The sequence below is a fragment of the Saimiri boliviensis genome, chromosome 16, assembly GCF_048565385.1.
Source record: "Saimiri boliviensis isolate mSaiBol1 chromosome 16, mSaiBol1.pri, whole genome shotgun sequence".
In the NCBI taxonomy this organism is placed as follows: Eukaryota; Metazoa; Chordata; class Mammalia; order Primates; family Cebidae; genus Saimiri; species Saimiri boliviensis.
In genome coordinates, this window is record NC_133464.1 from 17714177 (window position 1) to 17729993 (window position 15817).

Below are 15817 nucleotides of genomic sequence, written 5' to 3' on the forward strand. Positions count from 1 at the left end.
CCTTTTGGGATATAACTGAGAGCAGTCTGCAGACAACTACTAGCAAGGAACCACGGCCCTCATTCAGACAGCCCTTGAGGGCTGGAAGTAGATGAAACTGGAAGTAGATCCTACCCCTTGTTGAACTTTGAGAGAACTACAGCACAGCTGACCCCTTGACTGCAGTCTCAACTAGCCTCGATAGCATAATGTAATAATTCTGATGCACAATATTGAAGGATGAAGTTAAAATACAGCAAAACTGAAGTCTAAAAGTGCTATTAAGCAGTTGCTCTCAGCTTACTCCTGTTTGGTTTTAGTTGAGCTTTTAAAAGTGGTACTAGAATATCAGCTTGAATTTTACTTGTTTCTTAAAAGTTAATAAAATAGTTGAAAAATAGACCATGGTCATATTTGAAGGAGGATACATACAAATCATAATACAATAACAGACCATAAACTACTAGAACCTGCATAAGTCAGGTATATCTTAAAGGTATGCTAATCATGTTTATTAAGGAATAGCAATGGAATTATAAGTTAACAATGGTAGATAATGTACATAGCCTTATAATAGATAGTAGTGTCAACAAAATAATGATTGTCTATTTCTTACAAGCACTAACTCTTCTGCAGTATAGTATGTTTTAGTCTTTTTGATTGAAGACTTCTGGTCAGATCATTAAGCCATTTTCAATTTTTAAATATTTTAGAAGAAAAATCTCAGTTTGGGTCACAGTATGTCTTTTTATGTTTTATTAACAGCTTTTACCGATTTGTTCTGGAACCAGAACTGATGTCAGGGGCTAATGACGTTTCTTCTCTTGGACCAGTGGCAAAATTCCTGGATATTCCTGAATCACCCCTCCTAACCCTCAACATGATTACTCCAGAAGGCTGGTTGGTTGAAACAGTACACAGCAACTGTGACCTTGATAATATTCACTTAAAGGATGTAAGTTATGTATAGTCATATAAAGATATAGAAACAGAATAAATTCTTATCAGCTTTACAGTTGTAGCAAGTGAGCAGTCATACTATAGATGCTTACTAGAATCTTCTTTTTTATAATTCTAGGTCCTGATCCAATCTTTCCTCTGATTTTTAAGTTCTTCTAATTTCCAAATTCAGCTTCTCTGGTCTTCCAAATTCCTAGATGTCTTTACCTTTTTTTTCTTTCTTTCTTTTTGCCTCAGATTTCTAGCTTACACTAGCTCTAACTCTGAAGTTAGAAGACTAAGATGAAGGAAAATTTTCTGTGTCTTCATAATTTAGGTGAATAAACAGAAGGAGATGATAAATTCTAGCATCTGTAAAAGTTAACCACCCCTCAGGCTCATCTTTTTCATTGTGTGCTATACATTCTTAAAATATTCTGTAACCATCCTGGAAAAATAACAAAGGCATTTTCTACAGTAGAAAAGATTTTTAGATAAAGGGGGAAAGTACGTACATCCTGACAAAAATGAGACTAATAATGAGAGATTTACCATCAAACACTAACCTGTGCAAACATTCCTGGGTACACCTAATTCCCAAACACTATACAGACACCTGGAAGAAACTCGATCTGAAAAAATTCCCCCTTAGCAGGACTTTGTTCACATGATTGTCCATACAATGACTTTACTGCACAACCAGCATTAATTTCATAATTAAAGGCGACAAAAGTGATTAAGAAAGCTAAAAGTGAGAGAGTTACTATTACCTGGAGTTCAGATATTGCTCTTCTTAGTGCTTATTGTTAGAACTGCATCCAAAAACTCTCTAATTATATTTTATCACAGCATATATCTGAAAGACATCAAAATACCTAGAACAACAATAGTGGTTGACCAAGGAAAGAGAAAGTGCAATAAATAAAAGATTGCTAACGGGAAATAGGATGTGGCTATGTTAAAAAGAATTCACAGAAAAATGCATTAACCCTTCTGAAATAATTTTCATATCACTTTTATTGATATTTATTGATATATTCATTACCAATATAATTGTGAAAGAATTTATTTTAAGAGATATGGTATAGATCCTAAATAATACTATATTATTAATTAGATGAACACACAGTTCATCTTAGGCTCAGTTTACTGTCTCAGTGCATAGCATATGAATTTTCTATCTCAAATACTTATAAATTCTATCAAATACTTATAAAATTTGGGGAAAGTTCACATTTGTAGTGAAGAGTTCTGTCCCTCTGTAAAACTTAGCAATTTAAAACAAACCTTACAAACTTGGAAATTTGTGTATCAGAAGACTCGTATTATAGAAGTCCCTTTATTCACAAAGAAATGTTCTGAGATAGTCTCTACCCAATCAGTGGATACCTGAAACCATACATAGTACCTAACCTAATATACACTGTTTTGTTTTTTCATATACATACCTACCTATGATAATTCATAAATTGGGCATAGTAGAGATTAACCTTAGTAACTAATAATAAATAGAACAATTATAAAAGTAGGTCATCATCCTCTACTCTTGTGCTTTTGGGTCACTAAGTGAAATAAGGGTTCCTTGAACACAAGCACTATCATGCAAGATTGTATTACAATACTCAGAACAGTGCACAGTTTAAAATGTATAAATTGTTTATTTCTGGGATTTTTCACTTAATATTTTTGGATCATGGTTGACTGAGGGTAACTGAAACTGCACAAAGAAAAACCACCAATAAAGGGAGACTACCATACCTTATATACCTCAAACCACCTAATTATCTAAAACTAATTTCTTACTTTCACTTTTCCTTGGATTTTTGCCCATTCAGAGTCCTGAATAATTTCTCAAAGTTCACATTGCACTAAAGCCGTTAAATTCAGCCTTCCCATGCCTTAAGATGCAAGAAAGTTGTACTATCATTTATCCATCTCCACTATCAGATAGCTTGTCAGAGTTCAGATCACAGATCAAGATATGTATTATAACTTTGCTAATAATAAATTGGTAAAATGTGTCTACAGTTGCACAAAATCATGTTCAAGAGCAACAAAAATACTAAATCAACATATTTACAGATAATTGTCAACAAACTCAAATGCTAATCTTTATAATGAAACCTAACTTTTTTTTAAAGGAAGACACTCAGCTATGCAGCCACAGAAGAACAATACAATTAATATCCTTTTAGAAAAATTACCATGTTCTCAAAGTTACATTTGAAAGGTATTAAATTTATGTCTGGTATCAACAATATTTAGAACAGAAAATAAAAATATAAAGGGAAGATGAAAACATAAGGATCAAAAAAGATCACTAACATATTTTTGCTAAAAATGAACTTTGTAGCTTGGCACAGTGGCTCATACCTATAATCTCAACACTTTGGGAGGCCGAGGCACACAGATCACTTGAGGTCAGGAGTTCGAGACCAGCCTGGCCAACATGGCGAAACTCCGTTTCTACTAAAAATACAAAAAAAACTATCTGGGAGTGTTGATCTGTGCCTGTAATCCTGGATACTTGGGAGGTTGAGGTGGGAGAGTTACTTTTTGTTCTTAAAAGCAGTAAAATAAGAATAGAAATCAAGAAAGAAATGCTGTAAACAAATATTGTAATTATTTCTGAGACAATTACAGTCAAGGAAAAACAACTATACAATACAGAATATATCCAAATACTCTATATTCTAAACACACTAAACAATAGTGTTGAAAACCTAATATGGTGAAATAAGATTAGGTTTGACTTATTCTCATGTTTGGTTTTGTTATTCATATGAAGTAGAGAAAAAGCTTTGTCTTGAAAATATTTATTATAACATTTGCAGTAGAGAAAACTCCAGAAACAACTGTTATGTTCAGCCATTTAAAAAGATGTTTATGGAGACAGACATGTTATTAGAAAACCATGTTTAATGAAAAAGCAGATTACTTTCTTACAAAAAAATATATAAAGACAAGAAATAGAAATCAGTATGTTGACATTTATATCAATGTTTATTCTGTGCTTTCTGTTTTTTCTTCTTTCCACTTGGGAAATGGAATATTATATTGATTTTTAAAATTAACTTTAAAAATGAATTGCATTGATCAATTTATAATTAGTTGATTATAGACATTAATGTTTTTTAATTATAAGAAGGCCAATAGATAGTAAATTAGCTTTCTTGCCAAGTCTGAAATGGGAGCTTTAGGACAACAGCAAACTCAAGCAGATTCTTTAAGTAATTTCCCATCTAAATCTCATGTTCATGTCTTTCCTGCTTGGTTATATTGGTGCATATATCATGAGGTTCAGGTAAAACTAATGTCATGAAAAAGAAAAAGTTTATCATAAGCTTTTTGTCTTGAAGAAATCAATTCAACTCCTAAATTCACTAATGTGTAAAAGAAGGACTTGAAGTTACCCACCGAAATACATTGGCCAGTGTTAAAAAATCACATGTATTTATTTCAAAATTTTGTATTATGAGTTTTACTAACACCAAAACAATGACACAATTTCTCCACAGACCGAGAAAACTGTTACTGCAGAATATGAGCTAGAATACTTAGTACTTGAAGGACATTGCTTTGATAAAATGACAGAACAGCCTCCTCAGGGTCTGCAGTTTACACTAGGCACAAAAAATAAACCTGTCGTGGTTGATACAATAGTGATGGCCAATCTTGTAAGTAGTATTTAATTGATGATATTTAATTTGATGTTGTGATGAAATTCTCTGTTTTCCTAATAGTAAAATGAAATAATCTTTATTCTGCTGTTGCTGAACAGTTTGCAGAAAACAAAATTGAATCTTCGAAGAAGATAAATAAAAATAGGGAAAATCATAACTTTCACAATATTTTAACATGTTATTGTAAAATCTCTTTACTTGAAATTTATTTATAGAATTTATTCATTCTACAACTAATACTTTCTTGGATTATTCATGTGTTCATGAACAATTAGATGGTTTTTAGTCATATTACTCAATTACTTTTTTTTTCTCATTTTAAAAGGGATATTTTCAATTAAAAGCAAACCCAGGTGCTTGGATACTGAGGTTATGCCAAGGAAAATCTGAAGATATTTATCAAATAGTTGGGTGAGTTATGTAAACTGCTTTTAAATTTTTAAACATAAATACATTTTAGGCCGGGCGCGGTGGCTCAAGCCTGGAATCCCAGCACTTTGGGAGGCCGAGGCGGGTGGATCACGAGGTCAAGAGATCGAGACCAACCTGGTCAACATGGTGAAACCCCGTCTCTACTAAAAATACAAAAAATTAGCTGGGCATGGTGGTGCGTGCCTGTAATCCCAGCTACTCAGGAGGCTGAGGCAGGAAAATTGCCTGAACCCAGGAGGCGGAGGTTGCGGTGAGCCGAGATTGCGCCATTGCACTCCAGCCTGGGTAACAAGAGTGAAACTCCGTCTCAAAAATAAATAAATAAATAAATAAATACATACATACATACATTTTAGTGTAATACAACCAAGATCATCAAAACAACAATTAAAATGTTAAGACTGGCCTGGCGCAGTGGCTCACACCTGTAATCCCAACACTTTAGTAGGCCAAAGCAGACAGATCACTGGAGGCCAGGAGTTTGAGACCAGCCTGGCCAGCATGGCAAAACCCCGTCTCTACTACAAATACAAAAATTTGCCAGGCACGGTGGCACACACCTGTAATTTCAGCTCTTTGGGAGGCTGAGGCCCAAGAATTTCTTGAACCCAGGAGGCAGAGGTTGCAGTGAGCAGAGATTGTACCACTGCACTCCAGCCTGGGCCAGAGAGCAAGTCTCTGTCTAAAAAAAATAAATAAATAAAACTGGGTTAGGTCCATCAGCAAGATAGGACATTCCAGTGCTCATACCCATGCAGAAACATCAATTTGAACAACTATCCACTCCACACATGAAACTACTCTAATAAAAACAAAGGAACCAGGTGAGCTATTACAACACTGCAGTATAGCACAGAAATAAGAAAGACACATTCAAGAGTGCAGGAAGGATAGTTTTACATTACATGCATCACTCATCCCTCAACCTGATATAGTACAGCTGGAGAGAGATATCCACTTGGGGAAAGGAGAGGGAAGTGAGCACCAGACTTTGCCTTGGACCCCAAAACTATGTTCACCCAAGTAAAACGCAGTTCCAGGTGTAAAGTTTATTCTCTGAAGGTTCATTGCCGAGTTAAAAAACTAGGAAACTGAGGTCAGCACCAGAAAATTAGATGCCAATTTATTCAGCTCCAGGGTGACATTCTGTGGTCCCAAGGAGAGGGGCTAGGGAAGTCACGCTGCTTCCTCTTAGGAGTGGGGTTTTATAGGGAGTGAAGGCATTTGACTGGATTTGGAGAAACAGGATGTGGACAGCGGGAGCTGCTATTGGTAGGTAGGTGGGGCTTCTGGTGAGTGGGCTAAGTGCTGAGTGCAGAGGGGATTTCCAAGGCGGGCTAGGTGCTGAGTGCAGAGGGGATTTCCAAGGCGGAGCTAGATGATTGGCATCCTAGTGCAGAGGGGATTTCCAAGTGGGGAGGGAGATGGACGTGTCCAAACTCCTGGCGAGGCAACCAGCCTTATACCAGGTAAGCCCCCACAGCCCCAACTTAATGCTGGTACCAGAAGCTGGGCTGCCAGATCCTGCAGCCCCAGGCTATTGCCCAACTCCAGTGGCAGGCCAGCTACCACAAATTCAGGCTCTTAGACTTTTCCCTATACCAGCATAATTGTTATATTGATCATTTAATGACAATATATTATACATTATATCTTATATAACAAAACCATTCTCCCTGGATTATATTCAATTTGGAATTCGTTTTATGCACAAAAATTTTCCTGGTCATTAGTGAGCCATAGTAGAAAGCAGGGATCATCACACTTTTTTGGTAAGGAGCCAAAAGTATTTAATGTTCGTTTGAGAGCACATATGGTCTCTGTCAAGTCTTTTTTAACAATCATTTCTAAATGTAAAAATTATTTTTAGCTTAGGACCATTAAAAAAAAAAAAACCACAAATCTGATTTGGTTCACTGGCCATAGTTTGCCAACTCTTGATGAAGTTTTCTTTATACCCTTAACAAATATCTCTAGATTGCACTTCTTTCAATACTTAGCACCTTTTATTATACCACACATTATGCTCAACAAAGATAATATAGGAGTAGGGGTTATTGTGTTTTTTTCTCCTTTATTTTATACTTTGTCTAGCTTATAGTGTCAGTTAATAGATGTGCTTAACGGTTTATGCACACAGAGGTATGAAAGGCAGCTGGATGTGTATGTTTACTGTGTGCCTTTCATGGCACACTTCTTTTACCTAGTGAATAATCTAAGACATAGTTGTCTGATCCCAGACCCAGGTTCCTCACACAGGAAACTTTTTTTATATACTGACAGATGCCCATGTGGCTCTTGTGTGACCCATGTCCAGTTTATGCTTCCTGGCCATTGCAGTGACACAGGGAACCCAACCTTGTGTTCTCCCCAGCATCCTAGAGAAACCCCTGTCTGGGGTAGTCCCTGGTTTTTCCAATGGGTGGTGCAAATTTCATACACCACCACGATAGGAAATAAGTTCAAAGATCTATTACTTACAAATCCTGGGCAGGGAGGGCACCATCTCTGTGTTACACCAGGCAAGCATGAAGAGGAATCAGGTAGAGAGAAAGAACACACATGCAACTAGCAATATATACAAGGAAATAGATCATGGGTCATTTTTGATCTGTTCAAAAGGAAGCCAGGACAGCAGACGCCCAGTTTGCTAGGCAGAAAGGGTGCCTCTAAGTTCTTATCTTTGGCTATCACCCATACCCTTCTGGGTATGATGTTCTGATGCTTCGGCAGCAACTTATTCTACCTTGCTGTGTCACTCTCATTACAAATGCACAGTTTCTACCCTCCCACAACTCATTCCAGTAGAAAAGACAGTCAAGAAAATGAGTGACTATTACATGTTCTAAGTACTATAAAAGAGTGCTGTGATCTTATAGAAATTGAGCAAAGTAGACTGTAACATTTATATTGACCCTTTTAAAAACCATGGTTTCAAGACATAATTTTAAGAAGCATTCATGCTTTGTGAGAGATCCAAGATGGCTGATCACTAGTAGCTCGGGATTGTAGCTCCCAGTGAAAACGCAAAGAACGAGAGGACGCCACACCTTCACATGAATTCTTGTTGCTCACGCACCAGGAGATTCCCAGCAGAGGAGCCCCACGGGTCGCCAGCGCGACTCTTGTGACCGGCGAGGTGGTTTTGCCGGTGCCTCAGAGCGTTGGTTCTCAGTGCAGAGTCAGAAAAGCACCACCAATCTTAACGCCGCTGATTTAGTCGGTGCAGTGGGTTGCTCAGATTTCGGCGCTGAGAATCAATAAGTTGGACGTCCACTCAGAAACCCAATTACAAAGACGGTAATTATAAAGACCACAGATGGATAAATCTACAACGAAGGGAAGAAAACAGTGAAAAAAGGCTGAGAATACCCAAGATCAGAACGCCTCTTCCTCAGCAGGGGAATCCCAGTTCCTCATCAGCAACGAAACAAGGCTTGATGGAGAATGAGTGTGTTCCAATTATAGAAGCAGGCTTCAAAACGTGGATAATAAGAAACTTCTGTGAATTAAAAGAACTTCTTCTAACACAATCTAAAGAAACTAAGAACTTTGAAAAAAGGTTTGACGAAATGTCAACAAGAATACACAATTTAGAGAGGAAAATAAGTGAATTGATGGAGCTGAAAAACACAATACGAGAACTACATGAAGTATGCACAAGTTTTAACAGCCGAATTGATCAAGCAGAAGAAAGGATATCAGAGGTCGAAGACCAACTTAATGAAATAAAACTAGAAGACAAGATTAGAGAAAAAAGGATAAAAAGGAATGAGCAAAGTCTCCAAGAAATATGGGACTATGTGAAAAGACCTAATTTACGCTTGATAGGTGTACCTGAATGTGACGAAGAGAATGAATCCAAGCTGGAAAATATGCTTCAGGATATTATTCAGGAAAATTTTCCCAACTTAGTAAGGCAGGATAATATTCAACTCCAGGTAATACAGAGAACACCACAAAGATATTCCTCAAGAAGAGCAACTCCAAGGCACATAATCGTCAGATTCACCAGGGTTGAAATGAAGGAGAAAATACTAAGGGCAGCCAGAGAGAAAGGTCAGGTTACCCACAAAGGGAAGCCTATCAGACTTACAGCAGATCTCTCAGCAGAAACCCTACAAGCCAGAAGAGAGTGGGGACCAATATTCAACATTCTTAAAGAAAAGAATTTTCAACCAAGAATTTCACATCCAGCCAAACTAAGCTTCATAAGTGAAGGAAAAATAAAGTTTTTTGTGAACAAGCAAGCACTCAGAGAATTCATCACCACCAGGCCTGCTTTACAAGAGCTTCTGAAAGAACCACTACACATAGAAAGGGACAAACAGTATCAGCCTTTCTAAAAAATACCAAAAAGTAAAGAACATTAATATAATGAAGAATTTATATCAACTAATGGGCAAATGGCAGTATTAAACTCACATATATCATTATTAATTCTAAATTTAAATTGACTAAATTCCCCAATTCAAAGACAGACAGCCAATTTGGACAAAAAACTAAAACTGTATGCTGCATCTAGACCCATCTCACATTCAAGGATACACAAAGACTCAAAACAAAGGATGGAGAGAGACTTACCAACTAACCAGAGAGCAAAAATAAATAAATAAAAAGCAGAAGTTACCATTTTTGCCTCTGATAAAATAGTATTTAAAGCAACAAAGATCAAAAGAAGCAAAGAAGGACATTATATAATGATAAAAGAATCAATGCAGCAACAAGAAGAGTTAAAGGTCCTAAATATATACACACCCAATACAGGAATACCCAGACATACAAGACTTATAAAGAGACTTAGACTCCCACACAATAATAGTGGGAGACTTCAACATTAATATTAGACAGATCAATGAGACAGAAAATTAGCAACGATATCCAGGACTTGAACTCAGATCTGGAACAAGTAAACGTAATTAACATTTATAGAACTCTCCACTTTATGCAAAATATACACTCTTATCAGTACCACATCATACCAACTTAGAAGTTTAAACGAAATGTTGGTTGGCTCCTTGTTTGTTACTCTCTTCCCTCATTTTCTTTCATGTCTCCATTATTAAGGACAATTATAGGCATACCCATATTTAGACTGCATTCTAGCCTGGGCGACAAAGCAATACCCCTATTCTCTCTCCCTCTTCCTCTTTCTCTTTCTTCCTCTTCTTTATTCTTTTCCTTATTATTATTTTTCTCTTCCTAAAAAAAAAAAAAAAAAAAAAAGGAAGCATTCATGCTTTGTTTTAGCTCTTTAAATTTTGTGCAAACTGCATTGTCAGGAACTCGGCATTTCTGTATTTGCTGCTACTGTTTGACCATTGTACTTTGCAAAGGGAAAGCCATTTGTGCAAATTGTGATTCAAATCCCCTCTGTATTACCAACCATCTGTATGATCTTGTGTAAGTTTCTTTGCTCTTTGTAGTCTTTATTTCCTCATTACAAAAGGGAATAATCCTACCTCTGTTGTGGGATTTTGCTAAGGACTCAATGAGAAAATCATCATAGAATGTTGAGTAAACGTCCATATCCTTTCCACTTATTCCTTCTTCTTTACAAATACAGTTATACAATAGTACATGTATGATGTAGAACTAAAACTATACATGATTTAGGTTCTATTTTCTCTTTTTTACTATTTCTATTATACACCGTTCATAAAGATGTTTTAGAAAGAAACTAGTTCTTGATGTTGTATTTGAAGTACCACTAACATATTAGTGAAAATTGTTTTTTCTCATTCACAGACAACTTTCAGCAATAGAAATAACTTACAAATTTGTTTGTATTACTTACAAAGGATAAAACTATATGCTTAGTCATTATTTAATTCCACATGTGATTAACGTCACTAGCTATCCAAGATGGATAAAAACAAATATTGTTACTATATAATAAAATGTCTTTGAAAGTAAAGTACCAGTAATGAAAACGAGGTCAATATAAAATAGGACAAAAATGGATGTTCTGTTTATCCTAATTTACATTTTAATTCTAATTGATATTACCTTTATAATTAGAAAAAATTCCTGAAACATGCTAAAAATCTAAGCTAAAATAATATCTGTATGAGTTTCTAAGTTCAGATTTTAAAGCCATGACTAAATTATATTTTTTAATTTGGCTTTCCACTTCAGAGTGCATACTTTCTGTGTCTGTCAGTCTTGTAATCCTTAACTGCAGATTATTTGTGTGTACTCAGTGTTGGCTGTTACTTACCCTGAATATAAGAAGTCTCAAAATTATTCTCTTTTACTTCTTTTTAGTTCTACCAAAATTAGACAGATGCTGCTTAGATTTTCCTAATTAATTGTGGAGAATGTTAAGTACTTGATGCACCTTTAATGCCAAATTATTGTGCTAGACTTCTTGCTTGAAATCTTGAGAAAAATTTTTTCTGCCAGAGTAATACTTGTAATTAATTTTAGTTTGGTAGCTTTGAGGCTGAACTGTATCTCCTGTTTTTTATAGGAGGAAGGAGATGTCAAACAAGCCTTTCCATTCCTTCTCCCCAGGTACTTGAGCTGGTCCACTGTGACTTTGCTTGCTCTGCAGTAGTTAAAACTCATTCTCTGTGGACTCTTAAAAGTTCTCTATTGCTGCACCTCACTCTCCTTTAGTTCCCTGGTTCTGTTGCTGTGTCTCTATTCCAACTGGCTGCTTCTGACAACATTCTTAATCCCTGAGCCTCCAGTGCTACACCACCAGCCGGTTTTGACTGAGGTCTCCTCATACCTCCTGGTTGCCATGTTGGCAGGACACATGACTACCCAGTGGTAACAGCAAAACCAAATGCTGTCCTTCTTGGCTGCATCTGATCTGTGGAAATACTTACACATCAGTTGCCCAACAAACTGTAGTTCAGGCCGGTTGCAGAGGTAGTAAGCACTCTCCTGACTCCTCAGTTAAAGCAATAAATCAGTTCTCAAATACTCAGTCCTGCTTCATGAGATACTTTTAACTTTTCCAGACATGAATCAGATACGAGTCCTCTGTGCATCCTGCCTTCAGAATATGTATTGCAAAGTATTTTCTTCTTAAAGTGTCTACCTTATTGAGTTTGGAATGAGAAGGCAATGCTCTTCCCCTTCCTTCTCCACAGGGTATAGTGATGGGGACTCACAATCTGGCAACAGCTTCCTGTAAGGAAACTTTTCTGCCTTCATCACACATGACCCCTTCTGTGAACATTTTTATATGCTTAATCTCTCTAAGGGGCAATCTGCACTTGGTGGGGATATTGAGAATGGATGGCTATTCATACTCACTTTGGTGTCTGGTAGCTATCTTGTTGGTATTTCAGTGGAAGCATCTAACATCCTTTTACCCCTACCCCCAATATTCTGTTTAGTTCTTTTTTTTTTTTTTTTCCTTTTTTTTTTTTTTATTGCATTTTAGGTTTTGGGGTACATGTGATGAACATGCAAGATTGTTGCATAGGTACACACATGGCAGTGTGCTTTGCTGCCTTCCGTCCCCTCACCTGTATCTGTCATTTCTCCCCATGCTATCTCTTCCCACCTCCCCACCCCCCGCCCCTCCCCCATTTCCCCCCAACAGACCCCAGTGTGTAGTGCTCCCCTCCCTGTGTCCATGTGTTCTCATTGTTCAACACCCGCCTACGAGCGAGAATATACGGTGTTTGATTTTCTGCTCTTGTGTCAGTTTGCTGAGAATGATGGTTTCCAGGTTCATCCATGTCCCTATAAAGGACGTGAACTCATCGTTTTTGATGGCTGCATAATATTCCATGGTGTATATGTACCACATTTTCCCTATCCAGTCTATCATCGTTGGGCATTTGGGTTGGTTCCAGGTCTTTGCTATTGTAAACAGTGCTGCAGTGAACATTCGTGTGCACGTGTCCTTGTAGTAGAATGATTTATAATCCTTTGGATATATACCCAGTAATGGGATTGCTGGGTCAAATGGGATTTCTATTTTTAGGTCCTTGAGGAATCGCCACACTGTCTTCCACAATGGTTGAATTAATTTACATTCCCACCAACAGTGTAAAAGTGTTCCTATTTCTCCACATCCTCTCCAGCATCTGTTGTTTCCCGATTTTTTAATGATCGCCATTCTAACTGGTGTGAGATGGTATCTCAATGTGGTTTTGATTTGCATTTCTCTGATGACCAGTGATGATGAGCATTTTTTCATATGTTTGTTGGCCTCCTGTATGTCTTCTTTTGTAAAGTATCTGTTCATATCCTTCGCCCATTTTTGAATGGGCTTGTTTGTTTTTTTCTTGTAGATCTGCTTTAGTTCTTTGTAAATTCTGGATATCAGCCCCTTGTCAGATGGGTAGACTGCAAAAATTTTTTCCCATTCTGTTGGTTGCCGATTCACTCTACTGACTGTTTCTTTTGCCGTGCAGAAGCTGTGGAGTTTGATTAGGTCCCATTTGTCTATTTTGGCTTTTGTTGCCATTGCTTTTGGCGTTTTGGTCATGAAGTCCTTGCCTACACCTATGTCCTGAATGGTTTTGCCTAGATTTTCTTCTAAGGTTTTTATGGTATTAGGTCTGATGTTTAAGTCTTTAATCCATCTGGAGTTAATTTTGGTGTAAGGTGTCAGGAAGGGGTCCTGTTTCTGCTTTCTGCACATGGCTAGCCAGTTTTCCCAACACCATTTATTAAACAGGGAGTCCTTTCCCCATTGCTTGTTTTTGTCAGGTTTGTCGAAGATCAGATGGTTGTGGGTATGTTGTATTTCCTGTGAGGCCTCTGTTCTGTTCCATTGGTCTATATCTCTGTTTTGGTACCAGTACCATGCTGTTTTGATTACTGTAGCCTTGTAGTATAGTTTGAAGTCCGGTAGTGTGATGCCTCCCGCTTTGTTCTTTTTGCTTAGAATTGACTTGGCTATGCGGGCTCTCTTTTGGTTCCATATGAAGTTTAAGGTGTTTTTTTCCAGTTCTGTGAAGAAGGTCATTGGTAGCTTGATGGGAATAGCGTTGAATCTGTAAATTACTTTGGGCAGTATGGCCATTTTCACGATGTTGATTCTTCCTAACCATGAACATGGAATGTTTCTCCATCTGTTTGTATCCTCTCTTATTTCGTTGAGCAATGGCTTGTAGTTCTCCTTGAAGAGGTCCTTTACGTTCCTTGTTAGTTGTATTCCTAGGTACTTTATTCTCTTTGTAGCAATTGTGAATGGCAGTTCGTTCTTGATTTGGCTCTCTTGAAGTCTATTACTGGTGTATAGGAATGCTTGTGATTTTTGCACGTTGATTTTGTATCCTGAGACTTTGCTGAAGTTGTTTATCAGTTTCAGGAGATTTGGGGCTGAGATGATGGGGTCTTCCAGATATACAATCATGTCATCTGCAAATAGAGACAATTTGATTTCCTCCTTTCCAATTTGGATACCCTTTATTTCTTTTTCTTGCCTGATTGCTCTGGCTAGAACTTCCAGTACTATATTGAATAGGAGTGGTGAGAGAGGGCATCCTTGTCTAGTGCCAGAATTCAAAGGGAATGCTTCCAGTTTTTGCCCATTCAGTATGATATTGGCTGTTGGTTTGTCGTAAATAGCTTTTATTGTTTTGAGATACGTTCCGTCAATACCTAGTTTATTGAGGGTTTTTAGCATAAAGGGTTGTTGAATTTTGTCAAAAGCCTTCTCTGCATCAATCGAGATAATCATGTGGTTTTTGTCTTTGGTTCTGTTTATGTGGTGGATTACGTTTATGGACTTGCGTATGTTGAACCAGCCTTGCATCCCCGGGATGAATCCTACTTGATCATGGTGGATGAGCTTTTTGATATGCTGTTGCAATCGGTTTGCCAGTATTTTATTGAAGATTTTTGCATCTATGTTCATCATGGATATTGGCCTGAAATTTTCTTTTCTTGTTGAGTCTCTGCCGGGTTTTGGTATCAGGATGATGTTTGTCTCGTAAAATGATTTGGGAAGGATTCCCTCTTTTTGGATTGTCTGGAATAGTTTCAGAAGGAATGGTATCAGCTCCTCCTTGTATGTCTGGTAGAATTCAGCTGTGAACCCATCTGGACCTGGGCTTTTTTTGGGTGGTAGGCTCTTTATTGCTGCCTCGACTTCAGACCATGTTATTGGTCTATTCAGGGTTTCGGCTTCTTCCAGGTTTAGGCTTGGGAGGTTGCAGGTGTCCAGGAATTTATCCATTTCTTCCAGGTTTACTAGTTTATGTGCATAGAGTTGTTTGTAATAATCTCTGATGATGGTTTGGATTTCTGTGGAATCTGTGGTGATATCCCCTTTATCGTTTTTTATTGCGTCAATTTGGTTATTCTCTCTTTTCTTTTTTATTAATCTGGCTAGTGGTCTGTCTATTTTGTTGATCTTTTCAAAAAACCAGCTCCTGGATTTATTGATTTTTTGAAGAGTTTTTTGTGTCTCTATTTCCTTCAGTTCTGCTCTGATCTTAGTTATTTCCTGTCTTCTGCTAGGTTTTGAGTTTTTTTGATCTTGCTCCTCTAGCTCTTTCAATTTTGATGATAGGGTGTCAATTTTAGATCTCTCCTTTCTTCTCATGTGGGCACTCATTGCTATATATTTTCCTCTAGAGACTGCTTTAAATGTGTCCCAGAGATTCTGGTATGTTGTGTCTTCGTTCTCATTGGTTTCGAAGAACATCTTTATTTCTGCCTTCATTTCATTGTTTATCCAGTCAACATTCAAGAGCAAGTTGTTCAGTTTCCATGAAGCTGTGCGGTTCTGAGTTAGTTTCTGCATTCTGAGTTCTAACTCGATTGCACTGTGGTCTGAGAGACTGTTTGTTATGATTTCTGTTCTT

General features: G+C 37.3%; 1 protein-coding gene across 9 annotated transcripts in view; it reads left to right on the plus strand.

Moving 5' to 3' along the window:
• The window catches only part of UGGT2 (UDP-glucose glycoprotein glucosyltransferase 2), a 224766-nt gene that overhangs the window by 154973 nt on the left and 53976 nt on the right, over positions 1-15817 (plus strand). For 8 of the 9 annotated variants that reach the window (XR_012514308.1, XM_003928205.3, XM_074387527.1 and 5 more), the window contains 3 exons: positions 745-934; positions 4437-4595; positions 4927-5012. Coding sequence is in view for 8 of the 9 variants with exons in the window: in XM_003928205.3 (XP_003928254.3) it covers positions 745-934; positions 4437-4595; positions 4927-5012 (435 nt within the window). In the remaining variant the exon portion in view is untranslated. The remainder of the gene's footprint in view (positions 1-744; positions 935-4436; positions 4596-4926; positions 5013-15817) is intronic. The other variant, XM_074387528.1, reaches the window with a different exon arrangement.